At 49.7% G+C, this 27,363-nt stretch overlaps 3 protein-coding genes across 3 annotated transcripts in view; 1 reads left to right on the top strand and 2 right to left on the bottom strand.

Annotated features, from left to right (window-relative positions):
• Positions 1-12,229, bottom strand: part of LOC8052464 (protein polybromo-1) — a 60,848-nt gene extending 48,619 nt beyond the window's left edge. Inside the window, exons 1-11 of the mRNA XM_029988875.4 lie at positions 12,145-12,229; positions 11,461-11,558; positions 10,641-10,788; positions 6,922-7,023; positions 5,876-6,013; positions 5,054-5,221; positions 4,831-4,922; positions 3,951-4,247; positions 3,376-3,445; positions 3,192-3,290; positions 1,678-1,761 (exon numbers count right to left, since the gene is read on the bottom strand). Of these exons, the coding sequence (XP_029844735.2) occupies positions 1,678-1,761; positions 3,192-3,290; positions 3,376-3,445; positions 3,951-4,247; positions 4,831-4,922; positions 5,054-5,221; positions 5,876-6,013; positions 6,922-7,023; positions 10,641-10,788; positions 11,461-11,558; positions 12,145-12,216 (1,368 nt within the window). The 5' untranslated portion in view covers positions 12,217-12,229. The remainder of the gene's footprint in view (positions 1-1,677; positions 1,762-3,191; positions 3,291-3,375; positions 3,446-3,950; positions 4,248-4,830; positions 4,923-5,053; positions 5,222-5,875; positions 6,014-6,921; positions 7,024-10,640; positions 10,789-11,460; positions 11,559-12,144) is intronic.
• Positions 12,230-18,826: 6,597 nt separating this feature from the next.
• On the top strand, positions 18,827-20,614 carry LOC8052465. Its single transcript, XM_002434619.5, has one exon. It carries the CDS (start codon positions 19,140-19,142, stop codon positions 20,376-20,378), a length of 1,239 nt encoding a protein of 412 aa, XP_002434664.3. The 5' UTR covers positions 18,827-19,139; the 3' UTR covers positions 20,379-20,614.
• Positions 20,398-27,363, bottom strand: part of LOC8052466 (E3 SUMO-protein ligase PIAS2) — a 41,277-nt gene continuing 34,311 nt past the window's right edge. The window contains exons 12-14 of the mRNA XM_029988882.2: positions 23,697-23,863; positions 22,328-22,371; positions 20,398-20,807 (exon numbers count right to left, since the gene is read on the bottom strand). Of these exons, the coding sequence (XP_029844742.1) occupies positions 20,733-20,807; positions 22,328-22,371; positions 23,697-23,863 (286 nt within the window). The 3' untranslated portion in view covers positions 20,398-20,732. The remainder of the gene's footprint in view (positions 20,808-22,327; positions 22,372-23,696; positions 23,864-27,363) is intronic.

Raw genomic sequence — 27,363 nt, 5'->3', positions numbered from 1 at the left:
GGAATGTTCCTGCGTCCTAACCGGGCGCTGCTCGCAAGGCGTCTGCCCTCTTCTTCTCTCTCCTCTCTTGCCGTGGGGGCGACTTGAGTTGTTTAGTCTACCACCACGGAGGTCTGGCCGACTGGCCCGCAACCTGGCCCCCGAGCTGGTGTCGGGTATCCCCGGTGCGTGCCTGCCTCCTCCGCGGCTCGAGGGAGCGTGTTGCGGGGAAGACGGTGCTGTCGCTGCAAGCCTCTACAATATCATTCTTCCATGCCATGGATGTGTCGGCACTTTGGACGGTGGTAAGGAAGGAGCTTCCAGTTTGATCCTAGCGCAGATAGTTTGGGAGAGTCTGTCCGATGTTCTCTAGAACATTGCTTTCAACAGCATTAAGTGAACTGGACCTGACTTTCTTAGGAAAGGTTGTGGAAGTGCAGGCACAGCCCTTGCGACACTGACACGACAACGCGGATTTGCACCTTGCAAGTTTTGACTTGGGGGCGAATGATGGAGGACAATACCTTGGCTAGGCCATGAGAACCCACCCCATACCCATCCAAAATCAGAAAAAAGCACGACGCTGTCACAGAGCTACTTCCACAAAACACAGAGAACCGTCAACGAAACAGTTTGTGCCATCCCTGGAACACACAGCCCCGATGAAACATGCACCGTTTTAAAAATGCATGAGGCTAAGAAACAGCCACAAGGACGTCGCTCTTTCAATGCTGAGTGCTTCAAGACCGTCACACAAATTTCACCGGCCCACACCTCTGGACCTGTTTGCTCGAAGCCGGTTAACTTTAACTGCGGCAAAAAGGTTAACCCCCCTTTCCTACTAGGTACGTACAAGTGCCTAGCCTGGTTTGACGAGAGCTAAATGCGAGGTAGCTCCGTGTTTTATTACAGGATGGTTGCTCATGTCACCTACTGGTTGTAGCGAATACAAGTGGCTTTCGCGCAAAACTTTCTGAAAAGAAGGACCGGAGTTTGGCTCTCCGAAGCCAAGACAAGCCTCGTCAAAATTTTCCTCCCAGTGCAAAAAAGGACGACGAAGTTCAGTGCTAGAAACAGTGAGGAAGAGGTGAGCAGCGAAAGGCGAGCAGCCAGCCCGCAGCATGGTTAGCCAGCGTGTCAGAACTGTACATAAAACCTTCTTCGCAAAACAAATTGTGTACATCAGCTCCAGTATAATTGGTACGCTGTCCATTTCCGCGTGCCATCAATGCCCCGTCGACCAAGTCAAGACAATTCACTAGGATTCCAAAGACGCAGCCATGTCGACAATTGCCGCGTCCCTTTAGACTTAGGAATGACCAGAATCGAAAGACGATCCTAAAATTAGGGCGAAGTCATTGGTCATACCTTGCAATTGAAGTGAGGTAAGGCAGAGCAGAAGCCTCCTGCACCATTCAATGCCGACAAACAGGCCCGATAGTGCAGCGACTACGACGATGTTCCAAAGCGAGCGATACTTTCTAAGAAGAACACCGGCACGTGTCCCCACCTTCCCTACTCCGCCGGTCACGTGACCTAAAATTCTCCCTTGTAGGGAACTTCAATTGACTTTTTGCCGCAGTTAAAACTAACCGGCTTCGAGCAAACGAGCCCCGAAAGCTTTCCTTACCAGGGCAAAGTGTATCCCATGCACCCCATGCAGTGGACAATAGAAAGTGCTGCCATCTGTGCACCCACCGCGATGGAGGTCGTCACCTTGATCTGGTAGTTGATGAGGTCTCGTGCTTTGGTCTGCATCACTTTCTGAAGCCGCACGGCGTCCTGCAGGGAAACGGCGGGCTCAGGAACTCTTCAGCTTTTTGGCCCTGCAACTCCTCAATGATGTGGATGCCGGCTTCAAATGTTAGCAGATAGCAAAAAATATATATAAAGAAATAAAGCCCCCTATATGCTAGAACAACTCTATAGCAAAGGCCGATGTGGTAAAGACAGGGACATAAGACAAGTTAAGCATGGTTGTTAAATTGGTATAGGAATATTAGCTAGCAAAATAGTGAAGACACAGATGTGGTGAAGTAAAATTTAAGTATAATGCACCTATCGCAAATATAATCATGATATACTACAATAATACGGCAAGGACTTTTCCTGAGGACTCAGGCTTCACTATGGAGGTTCTATATAAACTGTAAAGAACTTGAACTCGCTTTATTTGAGTGATTGGTTAGCTCAAAGTATGGGTGTGGTAGAGGCAACTGGATGCACAATGCTACAAAAAAATGTCTGCAGCAATTCGAAGAATAAGGCCTCAAGACCTCGAGAATTAGAAAAAATTTTCTGCATGTTCTAAAGTCCGAAAAATCTGGGAGCAAAAAACGCCCCACGACTATTGCACAACGAGGTCATTCTTTTCGTTGAACCTTGTGGGATTTTGCAGCAAAAGATTGAAGCGGGCATGCGACTGCACCCGCTTCGATCTACCGCCGTTCATCTCGTCCCCACCAAAGACGCAATGGATGATGTCGCGTGCCATTCTTTTTTCCCCCAGAAGGAGAGATCAAGCAGTCATGCATAGCGTAAGCCCAGAGTACTGGCTTTCCTGCTTGCAAATACAGTGAAACCCGTTTAGAACGAACCCATGTACAGCGAATTCTTGTCGATATCGAACTCACGGAAAAGTTAAAAAAAAAATGCAGGTAAAAAGTATGTTTTATAACGAACAACATATTGGCTATATCGAACTTTTGCTCCCTGGAAGGCTTTTGAGAACGCGCAAACATTCGTCTTCTAGCCTGTTCTTCCCTCCCAAAAAACAAGTAGGAAAAAAAAATAAATTCCAAAAGCTCAAGTTGCGAACAAAATTAAGCTAAGAGAAGTGATTCAGAAGGGGAGAAAGCTAAAAAATACACTCTGCACAGATGAAAAAAAAAAAAAAAAACTTTTTAGCGCGTTGTTACGAGGCGGAAGTGAAGATATAAAAAAGAAAGAGAAGCTCTCACCTCACAACGACCTGATCGTGGAAGTTTGTTGTAAATGTTTTTGCTATATCAAACTACTTGCTATATCGAACTGAGGGTTGCGTTTCCTGCTGTTCGTTATGAACGGGTTTGACTGTACTACCACACCTACACTTCAGCTCATACACCAAACCAAAGTTTTCAGGAAAAACAAAAAAAAAGAGCCGATTTTACAATGAAGAGTTTCAACTGTAAGCGAGTGGTTAGGGCTTCCCCACAGCACGCTGCCCAGACCTTGAAGATCTTTGAGTCAGGCCGGTTGTAGCGCTTGGCGTTCTCGAACAGCAGGTTCAGGTCGTCCACTGCCTCCATGGTGCTCGCGTAGGCCTCCGTCTGCAAACATTCCAAGAGCGGCGTGAGCTAGACGCAAGCCGGGGAGGGCTTCAGACCGCGGTGGACAAGGACAAAAAGGACGGACCTTGATTTTGGCCGCAATCTTGTTGAGCGAGATGGGCTGCTTGATCTCCCTGAAGTAGTCGGGGTAAAGCCTGGAAAAAGAAGACCATCCTCCTCGATTATGAACAGTGCTTGCCCGATTCGTGAGCCACTCCAGATTGTCAAGAAGCACCAAATTCAGTCAGGCATTTATTGATTTTAGTCCTGTCCCGAGAAAGTGCCCCAAGACAATGTTGGAGACAAGCTTGGAGACCCTATCGATCAATCAGGAATTTCTTGTCCCACCGACACCGACGCTGGCTTTTCTGCGACACAAGCTCCTTAACACTATCGCGTTAAAAAACCCAATTCAGACCTTGAAAGTGATGTTTTCTCGCTTCTTGGCATACATCGAAGCGTCGCCAGCGATTCGATCCCAACGGGACCGCCGAGGTTCGCACCTGTGTCATATCCCGCCGTTTCAAAGCGGTCGCAAATCGTGGTACCCATCTCGCTAGATTGTCATATTAACCCTACGTCCTAAACGGGGGGGCTGCTGACGCCCGGCCGAGCGAGCGAACGACCCGACCTTGCCGGCAAGCCGCAATCCCCGCTCACTTTTTGGAAGGCAGCTTGACGAAGGGCTCAGACAGGAAGTAGCCCTGGTGCTGGTAGCTCCTGACTGCCTCGAGCAGCTGCCAGGCGGGGCTGTTGACAGGGTCCTCGGTGCCCGAGTCGTTGTCGCTCTCGTCCCCGACGCTGGGGGGTGGGCTGGCCGCCGCCACGGGGGGGCTGGGGGCCACGGGGGGGCTCGGAGCCGGGGGGGGCCCCAGCCCCTCCATGGGGTCCGCATCCTCGTACTTGAGCGCGGCCGTGATGGCCGACAGCTTCTGGCTCGTCTGCAGCCGCCTGGAACTGCGACAAGTCAACGCAGAAGGGAGGGGGGAGAGTCTCCTGTTTCCAGTGGCGCAACGCAAGGGGTGGTGAGGAAAGAATCCTTTACTGCATCGGCATGTTTCCCAATTCGAGGGCTCTGGTTATGTTTCCCGAAATCAAAAACAACTTGTAAATAAAGCGAGGCCCGCACACCTCCTATCTCTGTTTGCCCCCAACTCGTCGTGCCAGTCGCAACTACTTATTCAAATCCGAGAAAAGAAAGCCGTGGGTGTGGGCCATGCAAAAATGTAAAGCAGGGCCCGCTACACAATAAACATGCAAAACCCCAAAGACTGCCCCAACTATAAGATGCGGAGGAAAGGCCAACGGCGTGAATTGTTGGACACATACTACGAAACAAAAATGCTAACCGTTGCCTCTATAAAAAAAAAAAAAAAAAAAGATTTGGCATTTTCAGTCTGTGTTTTTATGAACGGCTCCGGTCGTATACGACTACGCAGACGAGGCGAACGAGGGTCAATTTGCAACGACGATCGCCCGTGAACGGACGAATGCCACGACAGTAGCCGAGCCGGCGCCAAAGAAAGACGGCTGCACTCACCGTATCCGCTCGCTGCATTTCCCGGGAGCGTTTCTCCGCTGGTCGATCTCGGCCTTCTTGATGCGGATCACCTTCTTGAGTGCCGTGGCGTCCTGGCGAAAAAGAGAACCGTGAAGCCGTCATGGCAGTTCGCGGGCGAGAACCCGGTGCCGTTCAACACAGGCCACCGAAAAACGAGATTTACTTGTCTGCTCTCATTAAAACGCCCGTTCGGGATCTTTACCTTGTAGATGAGGGACCCCGGCTCGTTGAAGGTTTTGGCGTTCTTCACCAGAAGCATGAGATCCTTCTCAAGTTCTGCCAAGGATGCATACGACCCGTCCTGGATGCGCGTGGCGATCATCTTGAGATCCACGGGCTCGCTGATGATCCGATAGTACTCTGGATACAGCTACGAGGAGAAAAGGGCGGGGCCCCAAGTCAGAGGTTCTAAAGAAGTGAGAAAGCGACCCTTCTCAGCCTGCACCAACAGGCCATGAAGCAGTCCCAAAAGAGGGCATCTGAGGCCGTAAGACAACCAAATGCACAATGACAAAGAAGCCAGAGGAAAGAATAACCCCTCGACGGCGGGAGGTCATGCTTGCCGCGTCAAGGAAAGGGATACACCATCTTGCACATTCATTTTCAAAAAGAAAACAAATTTTTCGTCCCTTCCCACTTGGCACGTGGAAATTCAAACATTGGTACGTCTACAATGGGTGGAAGGCAGACCTAACGAACACCCCTTCTTACCTTACAACGCACCCTATGCTCTGTTTCACCTCAACAGACGTTGCGAGCCATGTAGCCAATCCACCCTTCCGCAAGGGCGGCGTAATTGAACGCCCCGCATGCCACTCCGACAAACCGGCCTTTTGTTTGGTCGGCCGGAGCCATCGGAGCAATGCAACGACTGCGGTGGCTCATAGCCTCCTTTCCGGTAGAGAGGAAGCTGAAATGGGGCACAGAGGCCCTGGGCACAACGAGCCTCTTAGGGGAAACCCGTGGGACCGCCCGCTGCAGACTCGACACGTTCGAAGACGTCGTAGGCGAGAGAGGCACGTACCACCCTAGACGGGAGCAGCTGGAACATGGAGCTGACGCACCGGCCCTCCGAGTCCGTGGCCATCATCACCGCGGTGAAGAGCTCCTCGTAGTGCTCTTCGTCCGACGACTCCCCCCCGGGACATGGGGTCTGCGGGTCCTGCACACAATGGGGAGCGCAATCTCACACACCCGCGTCGGAAGACGCGCCGGACTTCGTTGAAACCGGCTCCGGAATGCGCCGCCCATAACTATGGTGCCTAGAACGTGTCTCTGACTTGCGTGTTTGGCGTCCCATCTTGCCTGTGCATCGAAGCAATACCAAAGCGACGACAAATGTCGCCGCTTTGGCGAACTGGAGCATCGTGCTTCTGCGATCCATGCGGTCGGGCATAGAAGTTCCGGCAAACAAGCATGAGTCAACGCAAGTGTTTAACTTTGAAATTAAAACTCATCTCGACAAAGCTGTCCGTCGTTTACGGTCGGTGGCCCGTGTGGCCGCTTCGAGCAATGTGGCGCAGTTCGATGTGGGCCCTGTCGAGTGGATCACGTGGCCCCGGTTCCACAATTGCCGCAAAATTAGCTAGACCGCGGTCTTAAGGCACCTACCGTCGGTTGCTTTAACGTTATTTATAAGAACAAAGAATTTCGATCTGGACGCGCCGGGTTCTTCTACGAGTAGGCATAACGGCCAAAAAGTGGCGGTAAGGTTCGGCAAATGCAAAATCTTTGTTCGGCTTCCAAAAGTCGGGACGCAAAAGCAGGGGCACAAGTGGGTGCCTCCGTGAGCCCACCTAACCAGTCATTTGACAATAAAGCAGAAAATTACCTTAATATGCAAACCATTAAAAAAAAAGAAAGCAAGCAAAATGTTAAGGCGTTTGAGGAAATATAAAACTCGCGATCGAGAAACGCCCAAAGCCATCTCACGAATGCTGGATGTCTCTAACTAAACCATTACACCAAGAGCAGTTATTTGTCCTCCATTACAGAGGAGTAATCCCAATGCCGAGGCCCAGGTGTCGGCACGCCTCGTTCGGACTCAAGTGCCAGTGCGAAAGCGCTCACCATGTCGTCGTCGTCGTCGTCCCTGATGGTGAGGAGCGCCTGCCTGGCAGAGTCAAACGCCTGCCAGAGACCCTCTGCGTCCTTGCATTCCTGCGAATCTTCCTAAAATAGAAGTGCAGCATAACGTCAGCCCCAATTTACTCACTCACTGCCCAATATCCCACAAATTTACAAACCTACCAACGAGTTAACGAGGGTCACAAATTGACAAAACAATGTAGAGCGTACGTTTGTCCACTTCTTTGGTCGTGGTGACATCAGAATGCTGGGCTCCGATTGAAGGATAGTGGGCAGACCTCGAGGCAGCTTACTTTGAGGTCTACCCGCTATCCTTTAATCAGAGCCAATCAGAGCTCGGCATACTGGCGTCACCCCAACCCACTGCAAAAAAAGCAGACGAACATGCAGTCCCCATAAGGTTCGCAATCATGTTGAAAAAGTAGACAGCAACTCTGCACATTTTTTTTTTTTTGTTAAATTTTAGAATCGGTGAATTTTTTTTTTTTTTTTTTAAAAGGGGTTGCAACGATTTTATGATTAACAGAATTTGCATCTCATCATTTTTACGTTGTTTATCGTGTCCCGGAGGATAGAGAAAACACCTCTTTCATTATAAATGTCACGATTCCGCTGCACAATCTCAAAGCAAAAGTGGAGCCTTTTCCCCCACCTGCAGCCCCAAGTGGCAGCCGGAGGAACTGCGGCGAGAAGATTATGTGACCTCGCTCGGCTCTAAGCTGCAGCATAACGCCCGCTAATGTCAGCAGAGAGAGGGAGAGGAAGCGTCCTCCAACAAAGCACACGGGAACCTAAACGGCACTCCGAATGACGTCACTAAGGGTGCGACCAGGTGTGACCCTAAAGTCTGGGAGTGAGTGGAGGGGTGCCCGAAATGCCAACATTTATCTTTTTTTTACGCAACAACTGGGACACACAGGCGAAATCGGATCGTTTTCTGTTATTTACTTCAGAAGTGTCAGAGGGTAACTTACACAAATTTTTGACGGAAGTCCGAAAATCATTGCACCCCCCCTTTAACTTCTGTAAACTAGTTTACTTTCGTAAGCTTGACATTTTGTGAATTTAGCTAAATGTGCTATTGTCTCAGAATTTTAGAGAAAGGCAGAGGAAAAACACTTCACACATACTAGTTCAAAAAATTTTCGTGCTATTCACGTCAGCAAATGCCACCAATCGGAAAACATACTTACCAGCAAGCAGCTGATGGCGGCAGAGCTCACGTAGCAGCTGCACCGAGGTACCATATGTTAAGGGTTACGATACAAACCAATAAAGGACATCAGGGATGCCCTAGAAGAGTGCCGAGGCACGTTTGTCCTGCATTCCCTCCTTTTGTTGTGTCCCTTCGAGTACTGCTTTTCGTCACGTTCAACATGGTAACCTGGGGATCTCTCTATGCGCCACTAAAATCTCGGTGACAGCCGCGGCAAGGCCAAGCAGCTTTGAAGACACATTCATTTTCGACACAATCTTTAAATACGGTTGAGTTATCTTGTAGAGTCGTGTCTTGTTAATATGGATGCTTCCGTTCCCCATAAAAAATTGTTCGTCATAAGAGTCGTCCGTAATAATGAACCAAACGCGACCTTCCTTTGCAAAAGTGCTGATGCGAGAGCTTAGGTGGCTTTTGCATAACCGTTGAAGGAAAGGGGAAGGAGGAACTCGCACCCGGACCTTCCTTCGTCCCAGATGTCGCTTTCAACCAATCAATCAATCTAAATTTGGACAAACGTTCGTGCCTTTGACAGCACTGCGCCCACCTAGTGAGTCACGTGTCTCTCTCCAGCGAATTGATTGGCTCGCTTGGACCGCGGGTGGTAGCCGAAAATTTCGCCCATACAGGGGTGGAACTCATGAAATGTACCTGGGAGCAGCCACGGGAGCAGCTGAAACAGCTGTTTTGGAGCAGGTTGGGAGCAGCTAAAACTACGTTCTGGAGCAGGCTAGGAGCAGCTCAGATCAGTTTTCATTGCACTTCAGCTTGCGTCTTAGACAAGCACGGGAGCAATTTCAATCGTACTTAGCAGAGTAGATGAACATGAATGGTTAGGGACCTAGGTAGATGGGATAACAGTGTAACAGATGCGAAAACTTGAAACTTGGTGAGCCTTAATGAGAATCAAAAAGCCAGTACCCTGTTTCTCAAGATAGCGTCCTTGATATTTTCCGAGCGGCTTTCAGCTGCTCAAAATGCAAACCAGCACTGCTTATCCACAACCCACACGTGCTTGACATAGTAATTATATGTGCGAACCCCGTGACGTGCGCAAGCAATGGACGTGCAGTTGCACGGAGGAACAGGGCAACAAATTTCGCGTTTATCCTATTGTGCAACTCGATTACGAAGCAGCAGACTACGATTAACGAAGTTATCGTATTTGAAGCGATAAGCAGGAGCAAGGTTAAAGTACGCCGAGCAGATCTATCACTCGCAAAAGAGCTGCTGGCCGGAAAGGTTTCGGATCGGACCGCGTTTCAGTTCAATCAAATCACGATTTATCTTGCGAGAATGCGGTTCCAACTTCTAACGATGAAGTACTAAAAGGAATATCTTGCCATTTGTTTTCAACTGGCTGACGTCCGGATCCCGGGCCGCAGAGCCTCAGGCAATCTGACGCTTAACGACTCGACCTCACCTCAGCCGACTTGCTTAACCGTTAATTATGGTTGGAGAATAACAATCCAGTCGCAGGTGGTGTGGCGCTTAGAATCCGAGTTTTTTCGCGCGCTTCCGACTCGGGATACACAGGGAGAATAAACAGAACAAAGGATTGCAAGGCCGACCAGGCTGAACGCTCATTGTTGCGAATCGAGTCAATAAAACCGAAACCAAGACAAAATAAAAAGTTTCTTGGCGCACGTTTTGCGATCTGGCGCATAATGGCGCGAGGTATTGGCTGTGGCGCAGTTTCTGCAACATGGCGCAGGATGGCGCAGACATATGCGCCTGGCGCAAAATGGCGCAAATGGCGCAGCCGTTCCACCCCTGCCCATAAGACATGACTGTATCAGTTCACGAGAATAAACTTTGTCCACATTGCAAGCATCCCAGCTGGGATTCCAATCCTCTACTTTGGGCTTTGTAGACCAGCCCTTTGTCTCGAAGCCACCGAAAAGGCTGCACTTGGGTATGTTACGAGTTTGAACACATCACGTGTTCAAAGAACATATAGGAAGTGCACAGATGGGTGATGTAAATTGAATATGATTATGAAAAACACCGACTACTAGGGTAAAAAAAAAAAAAGGAACAGGACAAAGTATCAATTGAGACTGTGTCTCAATTTGAGACTTTGTGTTTGTCCCATCCCTTATTTTACCCTAGTTTCCGGGTTTCCCGTAATCATGTTCAATCGATAACAAGTGCATTGATCTAACTTGGGGATGTGGCGTGGTGACACAAATATAGGTGCGTAGTATTGAACTCGGACAGAAAAGTGGTGCTAGGGTAACGCTGCTATCTAAATTTGCACATCAAAAAGGGCCCACCAAAAGAAAGAAGGACTATCCGAGCGCGCTCGGTCGTTCTTGGCTCGGTTGGTTGTCACGGAAACGAGCAAGACCCATGGTGACGCGTGCGGCCCTTTCTGACCAACCGTGGCGAAGCAGAAAGCCGCGGCGTTACTCTGGCAACTGCAGCGACTCCGGCTAGAACTGCACAGATCAGCACACCCCGTTGGCAGGCAAAAGAGACTCGCCTTGTAGTAGGCCTTGGTGTTGGCCACCATGAGCTCCACGTCGCTGGCCATCTGGTCCACGTGGGCGTACTCCTCCGTCTTGATCTTCTGGTGGATACGCAGCATGTCCATTGGGTTGGTCACAACCTCGTGGTAGTCCACCTGGCTCCTGCCAGGGGGAACAGAGGGGACGACGCATTACACGCGGAGCATGCCGCAACGCCAACTGTCGCCTCACGGTGTGGGTCATTTCTTGCCTCCAAGAGGAAGCTTGATGTTGGGCAACACGAGTTAGGGGCCGTACACGCAATTTCATCTCAGCACCTTATGAAAGGACCCATGAATTTATAAGTTTTACACCTAGAAATCGGTCCCCCTGGACATGCTCCACAAATGCTCCGTCATGTTGCAACATCTGCGTGCAACATGACCTGAGTGTTTGCAATGTGCAAAAAATATGTGTAAAGGGCACAAAGTGCCTGGCGAAGACCAACATCACAGCATCCGGTCGGTTACTCAAGAGAAAACAAAATTCTCGGCTTCTGGGGGCGATTTTAGGGTGAAATTTCTCCGATTCTCCGTTGGAATTTCAGCGGCGTAATCAGAAGCATCCACACTTGCCAAGGAAGTGTGACACATTTTTAGGGTGCTGGAGTGAATATGAAGGTCTGTCGGGTTAGTTCCTGCGAAGCGTGGACAGAACATGGCCCACTTGCCCAAGTATCGTTGGACAAAACGTCGTTCAATGAAATGACACGTAATCGTCGTGGTGAAGAGCAACACATTATTCACCAAGACACTAGCAAGCTCGAGCGTAAAAGAAAGGCGAGAACCAGCGCACCTTTTTCGGGGGGCTTTGAGGAAGCTTTCGCAGAGCAGGTGCCCGTCTTCGGCTTTGCAGTTCTGCAAGGCACTGTACAGCGACTGCAGCATCTCGGGCTGTGGGGTACGTCAAAATTGCCGTCAACCTCACGTTCCGTCAAGCCAGACAGCCCCTAATGAATCCCCTAATGAATTAAAGATATAAAAATATCCAGGGCAGTCTGTGTTTATAATGAAGCAAATGAATTTAATAACAAAGCAAAGTTAGGCAAAAAAACAAACAGTGGCACTCCCTCAATGTCAACTTCCAGAAGCAGAATGCGATGAAGGCTAAGCGTTGCCTTTCAAAATATTATTTAGGGGACAAGCAAGATTTTTTCTTGTTCATCTCTAGATTTCAGTGTTGCTTCATTACTTTGCCATTTGTTTCAAGTTGAAAAATTGGCAATCTCTTTAATCACAGACTAATTTACACAGTCGAAGATTTGTGCTTCGCAGATGGAGTGAGTATCTTGTGCACAGAGAGCATCTGAAACACAGTCTGCCAATATCCGTAGAGAACTGAAGCAAAGTCCACCTCCGAAAAACAAATAAATGAATAACCCGAGGCTCGAACATCACGTAAAATTGGGCTCCTCCAAGAACAAGGTGCATCTAGCCTCTTGGAGAAAGGGTCACACGATCAAAAGATACGAGTCCTCACCAGATCCATGCTCTGCTTCCTGCGTTTCCCGTCGTCTTCTCTGTCCTCCGGTAACCTCTTCCTCTTGGGCATGCTGACAACTTCCCACCCTAGTGCCAGAGTCAAGCGTAAGAAAAGGAGGCAAAAATATCGAGATATCAGGGACCTTGGTTGGTCGCATTTGGCGCATGAATTCCTCTCTTCAAGATGTTGAGAAAAAGCACCTTTCCGCACATACTGCTAGGTGTTCAAAAATATTTGCAAGGTATTTACTTTCACGTAGCTGAAGTATGCTACATGAAAACAAGAGCTGAAGGCTTTGTCCCAAGGTGTAACTGCAGGGATGATAGGAGGCCAGTTTTGAGCACTAGGAAGCACCAAACTACTAAAAGATAAGAGTGATCCTCAAACATTCTCAATAAGAAAATAAAGCCCACATATGAATGGGGGCAAGGGCCTTCTACTGTCGGTAATGGGTGCCACTGTCTTGCTGAGGGGTTCTGGGAATCCCCTGCTTTGGTTCAGGTAATGTTACCGGTCGGGACTTCTGCATTGAAATTACCTTTCTGGTGTTAATACGGTGGAGAAACCCCAAAGTTCTTGCTAAGACACACTAGTTATACTGGTGAGTTTCGTGTTCAAGAGCAGAAGCAACAAAAAGGAATAACGACCAGTGCAGTTAAAGAAGCGAATGTCTGGGATGACGATGACCAGTACCATAGGGGGTGCCCGCTACCATCCCATTGGTCATTCTATCTGGAGAGGTGAAGCAAGCAGGCATCTCAGATACAACTCGAATGGACAGCTCAAGGCTTGTCACCACTCAAAGCCAGAGAGGCCACCAGACCCTGTGATGGTGCTTACTAAATGCAGTGATGGAAGCGGTATTTGACCTTTTGTAGCAAGCGCTGTAGCAGGCAAAATACTGGTCTGGAGCAGCCGCTGATGCTTTGGAGCTCAAAAATGAAAGTGATTGCATGGCTAAATAAGTCCATCTATGATAATGACTGAGGATTCCTCTTTAATACTGGACCATATTACTTATTATCTTTGTAATAAGAAATATATAGGATGTGAAAGTAACAAAGACCTTTATTTTTAGAAATATGGTTTTGGTCAGAGTAGGTTCCATTTAAAATGGGGACTCAAAAAATTGTTGAAAAACGATTCATAGAACTACACTTCAGTTCGGATAAAGCCTCTTTCCCCTCCCATTTTTACATCTGGAAATTTATTGAGCCTGTAAATATAATTACTCTAAAATTACTGCAAAAACCAGCATGTCAGCTAAAGCAGCGTACTTTCCAAACTATACTCAAGGCAAATTTGGGGTCAAAATAAAAGTTTTTGCTTAGATAGTCGGCACGCACTGCATAGTCTGCACTTAGTGTCTGGTCCGAACGTAAAAATGATCATACACATCACATTTTGACAAATGCCTGCTGTATTAGCTCACAAATGAGCTTGTATCATGCATAAATCACCGTTAATATACTGTTATTCATAAAATTCTTCCCATCTTGTCACAGTGAAGAAATTAGAAACATACAAAACCTTGTATAGTCCGCACCGGGTAAAATTTCAACTTTTAAACATGCATAGTCTGTGGACTATACACCGAAAAATATGGTATGTCTATCTATAAAAATGCACTCCCCCCCCCCCCCCTTAGCTTCAGAAACCTACCCCATTTACTACTCTAACATTATTAACTGCTAAAACAACAACCTATATATATTATGAAAACATACATTTGGGCTTTAGCATATTGAAACCAGTGAAGTCAACGTTCGCTATGCTTACAATTGACAGCTGAGCAGGAACTACTTTGATTACCGCATTTTTTAAAAAAAAAAAGGACCCACCTTTTTCTTTTCTCTCTTTTTGTGGTAGCTGTTTTGTTTGTTTTTTAGTTAGAGATAAACCCCTAAAATCAAGGCCAAAGAAGGTAGACCTACAACAGTTCTGAGCATGATTTCCAAGCCTTAAGCAGGGAACACATGAGCGAAGAAAACGAGCGCTGCACGGCAGTATCACAGCAACCGGAGGTTGCTGTGATACTGCGCTGCGCTGTATGCGCTGTGCGGAGTCGCTCGGATCTGATCGATACAAATAAAGCCGCGCGATATGCGGCTTCAAGCGCCGCACCGCACCCACTTTCACCGCTCATCTGTTCCATGATCATCGCATTAAGCCAGGTGCTCATCCACATTAGCCGCTGCTCCCGGCACTTGGGTGCAAAGCTGTGATGCTCAACAAGCGCGCTGGTGAGAGGTGGCATGGAGGCACGCGGCAGACTTGATAATCAAGTGATCGGGAGTACAAGACCCTGGTTCTGTCTTATCAGAGTAGCCACCATCATAGTATTTTGCTATGTTTTCTCACGACTTTTCGCTCCTGACATCGTCTCGAAATTTAGACCATGTCGGCGATCAGCCGGCCAGTGCGGTTGACAAGCAATCTCTAAACTAGTGTAACCGGCACTACAAGCCAATGAGACCAACCAAACAGCATCAAAGTGCGACATCATGGCATTCGTCCATCTTCCTGTGCGTGCTCTTTCGTAGACTAAAATAATCAAGAACAGCGAATGCCCCGTCAGCTTTGAACATGCATGTTCGTAGTTGTATGTGTTTGAGTCTTAGACTGTTCTCTGATCCAAGTAAGATGAAACAAACTATACGGAGACGCTGTAAAATATATATATATATGCACCAGTTTCCTTTCTTCCTACTTCTCTCAATAAGAAAGTAGACCAATAAGAACATAATTGTACGTTTTGCTTTGCTTAAGCCCATCTCAGCGCATGCTTGCGCAATCCTTAGAGAATGGCATTTTGGCGCAAGAGGTAGCAGACTTTTGTTCATGGCAGAATTTGGCGTAAAATGGTGCAGTGCTTCCCTCACTGTAAATGCCAGAAAGGTAGTGAAAATAAATGATAATCATGGGACATATGAAAATGAAGTGTAAGGCGTCAGCACGTCTGGCAGATTTAAGCAACTGAGAAGTTTTCAACCAATGCCTTCGTGTTAGCCTTCCAGTAACTCCTGGCACCTCACTGCCAATACGCAGGTGCATCGCTGGTCAGTGGCATACCCAGGAATTACTTTTGGGGGGAGGGGGGGGGAGGGGCTGTGTTTTATTTTTGCATGTAACTATCTATGTACTGTACAATTTATGGGTAAGAACACGGCCGTCCCCAAAAAAAGAAGTAGAAGAAAAAAAAAAGATGACTGCGGAAGAGTGGGGGGGGGGGGGGGGGGGGGCTTGACCCCCCAAACCCCCTGCCTGCCTACGTCACTGTAGCTGGTAGCTCCACATACTAGCAGGTAGCTGACCAGCAAACCTTGAACTGACCCATTATCGCAGCCAGTTTGGACAGGTCTGCCGGCATGCCTGAGTGAACCACACTTGTGTGATATTATCAGTGTGTCGAACCGAAAAAAATACGGGTTCGGTTCAGGTAAATTTATTTTGTTCCGGTTCAGTTCCGGTTTGATTAATTCGATCCGCGAACCGGTTTGCGAACCGGTTCAGGGCACTGAACCAGTTTGCGAACCAGTTCGGAATTAATAAATGACAAATTGCAACATCAAAATAAATTACGAATAAAACATCTGAAATCAGCACATACGAAACGGGATACATTGTAGTGTAACGCTCAGGGATTTCTACCAGGAATGGTTTCTTTATGTGCACTCTAAGGTTACCTCACCGACGTTTACGCATTCGGACTTCATCTAATTGGTTCCGACGCAGTAGCTGTAAAATCTGCGGCCTCCTTACAAACCCACTTACAAGTAGAACTCGCTAACTATCCCGCCACCTCGGCGTGTAAGCAATTGAAGGAACAGTGGGGAGAAAATACAGCTTTCTTTATTTGAACTAGCCTTCGGTAACTCGAATTAGACCCTTAAATAAGTTTTCATTAAACAAGATACGGAATATGAAAAACACTTCACCGAACGCAGCGCCAGAAGGACGTAATAGGATAAATATTAAAATAGAAGAGTTCGCTGTCTCACAAATATGTTAGCTTCTAAGTGCCTATACGAAACCGGATGCATTATTATCAAGCTCTACAGCCTTTTCTTTTCTCATTCCGATGGAAGCAAGCTTCAAGAACTCGCGCGTTCTAGAAACGTGTTATGAAATGAGCACACAGCAGCATTTAGGATTTACGAGATTGTAGGAAAATGAAATTCCGTGACGCGATTTTTTTTTTTGCACAGCCTTCCAATTCTCTTTCTTCCGTGCAAGCCGCGACCAGCGCAATACTGGTTCCTATGTCAAGATTCATGGATGCAGTGTTTATATTCCTAAGACTGAGTGGAGAAGAAACATATGTAAGCGAGGTGTGTGTCAGTTGACGGCACTTAAAAAACAAATGGCATTGATAGCACATTCATTGTCAACAGCGCGTGGCCGAACCGTTTTGACATGAGCCGGTAACCGTTATTTTTTTTCCGGTTCAGTTCCGGTTCGCAGGGGTGGAACTCATGAAATGTACTTGGGAGCAGCGACGGGAGCAGCTGAAACAGCTGTTTTGGAGCAGGTTAGGAGCAGCTAAAACTACGTTCTGGAGCAGGCTAGGAGCAGCTCAGATCAGTTTTCATTGCACTTCAGCTTGCGTCTTAGACAAGCACGGGAGCAATTTCAATCGTACTTAGCAGAACAGATGAACATGAATGGTTAGGGACCTAGGTAGATGGGATAACAGTGTAACAGATGCGAAAACTTGAAACTTTGTGAGCCTTAATGAGAATCAAAAAGCCAGTACCCCCGTTTCTCAAGATACCGTCCTTATTTTCCGAGTGGCTTTCAGCTGCTCAAAAAGCAAACCAGCACTGCTTATCGCACAACCCTTGCGTGCTCGACATAGTAATTACATGTGCGAACCCCGTGACGTGCGCAAGCAATGGACGTGCAGTTGCACGGAGGAACAGGGCAACAAATTTCGCGTTTATCCTACTGTGCAACTCGATTACGAAGCAGCAGACTACGATTAACGAAGTTATCGTATTTGAAGCGATAAGCAGGAGCAAGGTTAAAGTGCGCCGAGCAGATCTATCACTCGCAAAAGAGCTGCTGGCCGGAAAGGTTTCGGATCGGACCGCGTTTCAGTTCAATCAAATCACGATTTATTTTGCGAGAATGCGGTTCCAACTTCTAACGACGAAGTACTAAAAGGAATATCTTGCTCATTTGTTTTCAACTGGCTGACGTCCGGATCCCGGGCCGCAGAGCCTCAGGCAATCTGACGCTGAACGACTCGACCTCACCTCAGCCGACTTGCTTAACCGCTTTTGGTTGAAGAATAACAATCCAGTCGCAGGTGGTGTGGCGCTTAGAATCCGAGTTTTTTCGCGCGCTTCCGACTCGGGATACACAGGGAGAATAAACAGAACAAAGGATTGCAAGGCCGACCAGGCTGAACGCACTCATTGTTGCCAATCGAGTCAATAAAACCGAAACCAAGACAAAATAAAAAGTTTCTTGGCGCACGTTGTGCGATCTGGCGCATAATGGCGCGAGGTATTGGCTGTGGCGCAGTTTCTGCAACATGGCGCAGGATGGCGCAGACATATGCGTCTGGCGCAAAATGGCGCAAATGGCGCAGCCGTTCCACCCCTGGGTTCGGGTTCATCGCGATAACAATATAACGGTTCGGGTTCGGTTCCGGAAAAAATACCGGTTCGGTTCCGGTTTTCGGTTCGGTTCCGGTTCGACACCCTGGATATTATATTCAGAGTTCAGACCTGATCTGGAGGATCATCTTTTCCGGTAAACCAGCTTCAGTTACGTGCTGCATTCTTCTCATGCATGTCCCCGCAGCAGTCAGCAACCAGCTTTACCACTTGGAATAAGCGCAGTAGCACCTCACTGACTCCGAGAGCAAACAAACTTCACACTGTCCAGGCAAGTTGTCTGACTTGGACAGACTCTTACAAGTAACACAGAGCAAACACCCGCATAACAGAAGATAGGTTCCGAGTCATGAGCAAACATACACCTTTTAGCACGATCATATGCATATTCAGTGATGTTACAAATGCATATAGTGCGTATTCAATGATGCCACAAGTTCGGTGAGCTATGAGGAAGTCGACTCTCCGTCATTAGAGTTTCGCCAATTAGAGGCCTAACTTATATAGAACCGATCTCATATACAAAGCTTTGTCTCCTAAGCTAGTAACAGGCGTTGGGAGTAAGCTCCGGCCCAATGGAGCGATACCACATGCAGGACTGTTTACTTCTTGGTGTTGGTGACCTTCCCGATTACTCTTCGACGTGAACAGACCTGTACCTCAATCACTCCGTTGCTGCTAGCAATGCTTATAAGCAACCTTAACCATCACAAACGGCGTAGCACCTTCATTTCAAGCTCCGCGCGCGTCAGTGGAGCACTAGCTTCGCCGCCTTCACTAGCCAGAGCAAACCTACCAGTGAAACGCGGCAGCGTTGACGGTAGTTACACATAGTTCCTCCCTGTTGATTAAAAGGTAAAAAGCGATAGGAGAAAAAAATAAACCCGCAGCTTGGCGGGGAACTGTAGTGAGGGGCATTATTTGGCCTGTTTGCATACAAGGCTTCGTCCAGTTTCAGCTGGTGGAGAAACCTACCTCAGAGACCGAGACCCGATGCGATGATTTGCCTGTAGTAGACCCGGAACTCTTCCCCCTTTGCCTAATGAACCATTAACTCATTTAGTGTATCACCAATGGAATTAAATTTTAGATTAGTAACATTACAACCACAACGGACCTCCTGTAGCTTGCAAAAACACTGGTTCTCGCCCGTTCTCGCTACGTCCGTGAAAGCGCGAGACTAACCGCCGGACTCGGCCAGTGTTGCTGCTACACAAAACGCGGAGCCCGCCAAATTTTCCATCGATCATCCATCCATCAAAAATGGCGTCTGCGGTGTTTTGAAGTGTTCAAGCGCTTTGGTCTTTAATGCTACGGAGCCCATCCAACATATCTCTCGGTGATCTTCCCGGTTTGCTAGACTAGGGAATGGCCAAAGACAACCGACAGAGGCACTGCTTCGTCCCCGGTTGCCGCAGCGGCTACGTGACGCCGCACTCCAAGGGTCAGCTGAGGAGCCAGAAGCTGTCCCTGTTCGCCGTTCCGACCGACGACAACCGCTTCCAGGCATGGCAGAGGGCTCTGGCCCGCTTCGACAAACCGCTGCAGAAACGCTGCGTGCTCTGCGAGCTCCACTTCGACAATCGCTTCATCCTCAGGACATACAGGCACACCATCCAGGGTGAAGTAGTCGAGATACCCCGGACGAGACCGTCGCTCGCGCCTGACGCTGTGCCCACGCTGTTCCTGAACCCGCCGAGACCGACCCGGGCCAAGCGACGACTGCCTCGCCGGGCGGCTCAGACGCCAAAGTCGGACGACGGGGGTTTCAGCGAGGACGCCGCAAGAGACGACAGCGGCTCCTCCGACGGGTCCGCGAGCCCCGTCGCGGAACCGAAACGGACCGTGACACCTCACATAGTGACGGCGCGCCGGGCGTCGCCAGTTCCAGCAAAGTGCACCGCGACTGACGGGCCAACGCTCACGGAGCTGCGCCCTCTTGTGCTCGTCCCCTACGCAACCCCTCCTGCCCCGTGTCCCGTTCCCGCGCCGCCGGCGACGCTAGAGCTAGACGCGCCGGCCTTCGTCGCCTCCTTCGACCCATCCTGGCTGCCCAATCGCTACTGGACGATGCACCACGTCCAGCACGGCAGCCAGTGCGTGGCGTTCTCCTTCTGCACGCTACTGGGCGGCCAGCCCGCCTTCACCAAACTGCTCGCGTGCCACGAAGAGCGAGACTGCCGCATCCGCTGCGAGTCCTCTATCCAGGGCACGCCGGTGCGCACCGCGACTGTGACCACAGCGTTAGAGGTGAGCAGACTCATCGAAGAGCTAGACGGTCTCAAGCTGTGCGAGGGCGCGGCCGCTTCCGACGAGTTCGCCCTGAGCAACCTGCCCCCGTGCAAGGCAGACCAGGGCAAACTGCGCTCGGCGAGCTGCAACCGGACCTGCGCCAGCGTCAGCAGGGCCTGCGACCACTGCAAGTACCTGCGCAAGCTGCTGCAGAATAAGGCCTCGTACCACAAGCGCAAGGCCGGCGGCCAGCCACCCAATCAGCCGCTGCCCGACGGCACGGTCGTGGTGGAGGCCTTGAAGACGCAGCAGACGGCAGAACACACGGGCGAGGAAGAGTGGACGCTCGAGTGCACCTTCTACCCCGTGTCTTGAGTCGGGATGAGGCACACTGTCAGGCGTAACAAGGTTCCTTTATTTCGGGCAAGACACATACACACTCGTTGATACACAAAGTGTGGCCCTGCAGAAGAAAAAAAAAAAATCTTCCTGGGGGGGGAGGTTATCTACATGTCCGGCAGTTTCCTATGTACAGTTGCACGGGCCTTCTTGCCGTACATCCGGGTGCAAGTGGCCCCCGGGCAGTTGTGAATAAATTACAGTGGAATCTGTCTTTGGTCCTTGTTTTTCCCGAGCACACCGTCACGCACCGTCACGGGAGACACTCTCTCTCGCGGTCTGGCTGAGCAGTCCATGTGGATATGTACACGCACAAAAGGCCGTCGCCCGCTAGTCGCAGTCCAGGGAGATTATGTCTGGAGTGGAGCTGGCCTTCCGAGCAAGTCCTGTGGAATACGAGGGCATCTGAAGACAGACAGACCACGCGGTGGGGTCCACATTAATGCACAGCCAAAACCCCTCCCTTTCACACAGGCCCAGTTCTCGACCGACTGGACGAATCCAGACTGTCGGTCTGGACTGCAATACGAGAAGAATGCCACTAAAATGTCCGCCACGGTCGAACTCTGGGAGCCATTACAGATCTGTCGTATTGGACAACTATACAATGAGAAGTGTGCACTTTCTAAATGCAAAGGGGAAGGGTTGCTAAACTGGGTTCCTAAAAAAAAGTGAAAGCCGTTTACAACTCCCTGTAACACCGAATTAGAGCGCAGCTCTTGAGGAGGAGGAGGGAAGAGTACTGGGGGGGTGAAGTGACCTGGGGGGGGTCACGTGACAATGCCGATGATGTCATCAGTGACGTCACTGATGACGTCATCAGTGACGTCACTGATGACGTCATCGATGACGATGACGTCATCAGCGATGATGACGATGCGGATGTCGGTGACGTCATCAGTGACGTCACTGATGACGTCATCTGTCATGATGACGATGCGGATGCCCCCCAAAGTCACGTGACACCCCCAGGTCACGTGACCAACCCCAGGGTCACGTGACCTCCCCAATGACGTCATCGTCACTGATGACGTCACCGGCATCCGCATCGTCATCGTCATCATCACTGATGAGGTCATCAGTGACGTCACTGATGACCTCACCAGCATCCGCATCGTCATCGTCACTGCTGACGTCACCAGTGACGTCACCGGCATCTGCATCGTCATCATCACTGATGACGTCATCAGTGACGTCACTGATGACCTCACCGGCATCCGCATCGTCATCATCACTGCTGACGTCACCAGTGACGTCACTGATGACGTCACCGGCATCCGCATCGTCATCATCACTGATGACGTCATCAGTGACGTCACTGATGACCTCACCGCCATCCGCATCGTCATCATCACGACGATGACAATGCGGATGCCGGTGACGTCATCACTGATGACGTCATCGGCGAGGTCACGTGACCTCGGCGGGGGTCACGTGACCCTGGGGGTGGTCACGTGACGGGGAGGGGTCACGTGACCTTGGGGGCCACGTGACCTTGGGATGACCTTGGTTACGCCGACGGCGACGCCACTCAAGCCGGGAACGGGCCCCTAAGAGCTGCGCTCAAAAACCCAGAGTATACCATGGAGGGTTCTTTCTAGTGACCCAACCGTTCATCGCAAGTACTGTAGAGCGGTGCCACCATTTCTCCCCTCGCTGTCCAAAAATACAAGCTCTCGATATCTGCGCAAAATGAAGTCCAGTTCTTGCGCATTATTACGCAAGAGCCTCTCCACTTTGCAAGCTCTGCACAACAGTTGGGGAAGTCTAATGCCCGAGTCCCACCAGAGTGACAAGCGTAAGCACTGCACTGCTAACGCTCGTGCAGCCAAAATTTTTAGCATTTCTGCTCCAGTGCAACCCATCAATCTGCACGACGCAAACATGTGCGGCCCTAAGCTGGCAACGAAAGAAACGCAACTCACGGGTCGTTCGGAGTCGTTGGTCAGCAGCGAGTACAGGTCAAAGTCTGCAAGGAGAATCGTGAAGGTCACCCCGGGTTCACGAGCGTAAAAACGGTGATACGTCGGCCAAGGTGCCTTCAACACCGGCCACTATAATTCAAACATTCTCCGATAAACGGCCCACGAACCGTGGAAAATAATTGTGGGGTACCTCAATTGCAAAAGACTGCCCCCTCTTGTGTTTCGTGCAACATTGCTGCCAAAGATGTGGGTGCACGATATCATATGCAGTACAATTATTTTTCCCCCTGGTCCTTGAGCATGGGGTACCCACAATATTTACGAAGGGCCCAGTGGACAGATTACTTATAGTCAAAGGAACAGATACCTCCATTGGCAGTTTGCTCAAGAAAAAGGTGAAGAGAAACCAAGTAAACCCATCTCGCTTCCAACTTACAATTTCTGAAACAACCGTCGATAAAACTCAAGGACCGCCACGATAAGCTGTGCATCGTTCCATGCAACCCACACATTTATATAACAATCTTGAGGGAAAGGTGCCATCATATGCATTTCAGACGCTTCGTAACAGTTGTGTCGATGTGACCACATTGCTTGCAACGCTTTGATGTACCGTATATCACTGCGTATAGGTGAACTCCGATATAACTCGACCCCCTTTCCCCAAGCAGACACTTCAAAAGTCCATCAAGCAACATGATGGTCATTTCTGCTTCCTCACAAAGCGTGCAACTGGATCAGAGTCTACATCAAACACTGACATAGACCTCCTGTCCAATACATGCTCAAAGTATGTGAGCAAGCAAAGCCAGACAGACGGCACAGACTTTTGAAAAGGGTCTATTCTGACCAAAAAAATTTCTTCAATGACAATTTTTATTTAGTAGATACTTACTTTTAAGATACTTATTTCTGAGAAGGTTGACTTCTACGTGGCAATTTACGGTACACAAAGCAGAACATACCTTGCAAGGTCTGTATCTAGCGTTTTATAGCCTCATTTTGCAAAAAAAAAAAAAAAAAAACACACCGGTGGCACACATTGCATAAACATAGGCAAATACGACAAGCACTCTAACAACTTCAACTCGCTGTGGCAGAATGAACGCACTCAACCCATCGTCCACTTTCTTCCCCCGCTGTTCTGTCGCTCTCTTCCTCGTTTTTTTCCTTGGGACCGCTGATAATGGCGCCGATTTGCCGCATTCTGCTCCCGTCCCCGACGCAACCGAACATTCGCGCGACACACTTCACGAAGCAGTAGCACTTCATACGAGGGGACCGAACCCGCTTCCCCGGGACTAACCGCGCCTCCCTTCGCGTGGGGGGGTGGGGCACCGGCCGGGAGCAAGGTGTGGCGGCTGCTCACTGGTATAGTGGTACATGGGGTGCGACGAGGTGAAGTACTCCGGGAAGGGGCTGGAGACCGGTGGGTAGTAGGGCGGCGTGCTGGCATCCATCACGCCAATGCCCGGGTACAGGGAGCTGCTGGGCAGGCTCCCCTGGGCCAGGCCGGAGCCGGACGACTCGTGCAGCCTGGGAACAGAGCGGCCAATGGGGCCTCTTCTCAGCGCCTTGGCTCCGACCCTTCCACCCTACTCTGCTCTCTGTCGCGAAAAACGGGAGTCGCAAACGCGCCGCAGCTCGGAGAGGTCAGTCGGGGCAGTACGGAGCGACGTCACTCAGCGAACACTCTCCCTACGCGTACACTGGGAAACACCGGACTAGGCAAGTAGGTTAGGTAGACAAGTTACTTTCACCTCGCAAGATCCACAGTCAGCAACCGTCCAAAATTTAGAGACGACGGCAATAAAGTTGGCAAGCTCTATGCCCATTGTCTAGGTTTTGCAAGCCTTATGCATCCTAGCCAACAGTAATTTACGAGGAACGAGAGGTGGCCACCCTAATGGGCACGAGCTCAAGCTCGGTACTTTGTGGCACTTTCTTTCCTTGGGATGTACGGAGTCAATTACTGCTGTATTTAAACAGAGCAGAGGCCACATTCAGTGCGCTTCTAGCCCTGTAAGCAGCGAAGGTGGCAAACGCGAGCTTGCAGCTTTGCCAGGTGCTCCCGCTGCGCAAGCAACAGTGCAGGCCACACATTCCGGAACAGGATGACAGACTCTCGTGACGCAGCTTCTGTTAATGGCAGACTACTGTGGAGGTTGCATATAGAGAAGACTAGCAGCGAGTGGCTCTCGGCTGGATCGACGAGGGGATTTGAAACGCCTTCGAGTCGTGGGACCGGGGGCTCAAGTTTCTCATTCTTTCAGCAAGGTCAAATGCATCCGTTCAACGGCGGGTATTGCAGGCTGCCATTTTCTCGACGAAAATTTCTGTAACTTGCTTTTAACTTCTGGGCCAGATAATGTCTATGTTTTAACATCTTACCCAAACTGCTAGTGTCACATTTGGGTGTTAGCTTCTGGCAACGAGTAGATTTTGCCGGTATAAAAAAAAACACATATCTGATGGGAATAAACATCTAAACAAAGATGAGAAAGAAAACACAATGAAGCACCTGATTATGGTAACATCTCTCGGCCGATATTGCATCGAATGTAGAAATGCACTCCAGTATCAAGATTAATTCTATCCTAGTTCGAATCATTGAATGTACGTGGGCGAAAAGAGTCGGAAAACATAACAAAATTCTCGTATTATAGCGAACCTATTTTCTTGGATACAACAATACAAAAATTTAGTGCTATTAATTCCTTAGGAACACCCCCACCGCAGGGTAGATGGTGCCAAATACTACGTTCAGCCAGGGTGAACGCAACATACAACATACTTAACGAAGAAGCAGACGGGATATAAAGAAAAGTAACTTGAGCCACGTCTCTAAGAGGTCTTTGCAAAATGCAGCCCTTGTTCCGCCATGGGCGGTGCTCCCACTACTCCAGGGAGCCGCACCGTCAAGTAAAAAGAGGCGAGCCACACAAATTCAATGCAATCTTATTTAAACCGAAGAACAAAAAAATTTTTTGTACAGTCAACAAATTTACACGATCACAGCTGCACGTGGGTCGACCGATAGTCGGTCTGCCGGAAGGCCACGAACGACGACGACTCAGCAAGAAGGCGCGGCACAGCGGCGGGCCCTAGTCTTCGTAGGGAGAGCGCGGGCCTCGATAAACTCCGAGCACCCTCGACCGTGTCCTCGAAGCCACGGAGCTGCTCGGCGGGTGGTCTTCGGCTCTGCTGCGTCGGGTTCGACTCCGAAGGTTGCGAACGTACCGCTCTTGCCCTCGAACAGGACAGCTGTCCGGCGGGGGAGCCGCCGCCGTCGTCGGAGACGGCTCGGAGGCGGGTCGATGGAGGACACCCGGCTGAACCGGAGGGCACCTACAGACACGACGCCCGTTCCGTTTGCCCGAGCTGCCCCAACTAGCTTAGTGGTCTTCGACTGCTCGACTAATTAAAAGGGAGCTCCGGCAGTTTCTAGAGCTAACCAAACTATCTAAACACATTTTTAGAATACTTAGGCTTTCCCCTTCCTGGCATGCAACTTTAGTCCCTAAATTCAAAACGGCTAGAGAAAATCGCAGACAAAAGGCATTGCGAAAAAACTGTTGTTTATAAACTTTCACGCGTTCTCCAGCGGGGCAACGTCGCACATTGGGTAACTTGAGCGCCGAGCAAGCAACAAAAGAAAAAAAAACTTTCAGTCTTTCCACTCCAGTGAAGAAGGAGGAGCAGCGGAGCTGTAGCGTCTTTTCTCGGCGGTAGATTTCCAGGCGAGCGATCTGCTTTTTTTCCGCAAGGGAATCTAAAGCGCTCGACGCAGTGGAACTTGAGGCAAAAGCAGGTACGCGGCAGTTGCGGAACCATTTGCGCTGCTGCGCATGTTGCCGCTCCGTCCGCTCCCGCTCTTCTTCCTCCGAAGGAAGGTTGCCGCCACCTATGAGCGACAGCGGCAACCAGACAACCGGCAAGCCGGTTGTCACTGTCGCTCGTAGATGGCAGTAGCTGTCCAGAGTGTTGTGTTGAGATTTATTAGTCCACGGACACAATCCTGGGCAAAACTAGCCCTCAATAGCTCTGCTGTAAAAACGACATTATGCGCGCGAGCTTATTCAGCATTTGTTTTGCGGCATCAACTCGCTTCCAACTTGCTGGGAACAAGCTGTATTGCCCCCACAATGGCCCATACGAGAATGCCCGACGTCACAATTTCGGCGTTACGAGTAGAGCTCCTCGGCCTCCTAAACAAAACCTTAAACTTAAATAACTTCAGGAAAAATATTTATTGCGACTCGTAATCTGGGTTACTAGTCGGAGCTGTGTCTACTAATGTGCTGAACCAATTTCAAGGCAACTTGGCAACCACTAATATTTTGCCAAAGTTCCCTCTCCACTCTTTTTTTTTTTTTTTTTTTCAAATTGACATTTTAAAGTTTTTACAGTGCGGGGCAGGAGTTCTCAAACCTCTCGATCTCGAGGAATGTCTTCTATCTTCACCGACAGCCTAGGAACCTGTCCTGGTCTCGAAAACGAGACCAGGACAGCCAACGGACCTTGCAATCAAGGCGCACACGCTAGGAAGCATTCGGCACAAGGATGTGCATCAAGGGTGCCAGAATGACTGTGGATGAGGTGCCAGACGAGAGCGCGTGGGGACGTGAAAACGCCGAGCTCTGGTTAAAACGATTAGTGGGCAGACGAAAAGCCAGCCGCCTTCGTCTCCACCCACCGTCCAAATGCCCGCGTTCGGCATTTGCTTTCGAACAGTGAGTGGAGACAAAGGCGGCTAGCTTTTCATCTACCCACTAATCGTTCCAACCAGGGGCCCTAATCTGGACACTTGGCAAAAAAGTCGGTGAGAAACCCGGCTGCTGTGATTGGCCGGTGCCAGGGTCAAGTGCGACGCCGGTTAATCGCAGCTGTCCGATTTCTCGTCGACTTTTAAACCAAGTGTCTGGAGTAGGGCCCCTGAGCTCGGCGTTCCGACATACCCGCACGCTCTCGTCTTTCTGTTTCTACTAGCATAGTTTGCCTAAGACATAACAGGCGACAACACTTCCCACGGTGCC

The sequence above is a fragment of the Ixodes scapularis genome, unplaced genomic scaffold, assembly GCF_016920785.2.
Source record: "Ixodes scapularis isolate PalLabHiFi unplaced genomic scaffold, ASM1692078v2 PGA_scaffold11__112_contigs__length_91849675, whole genome shotgun sequence".
NCBI lineage: Eukaryota > Metazoa > Arthropoda > Arachnida > Ixodida > Ixodidae > Ixodes > Ixodes scapularis.
This window is presented reverse-complemented; position numbering and strand designations above follow the sequence as displayed.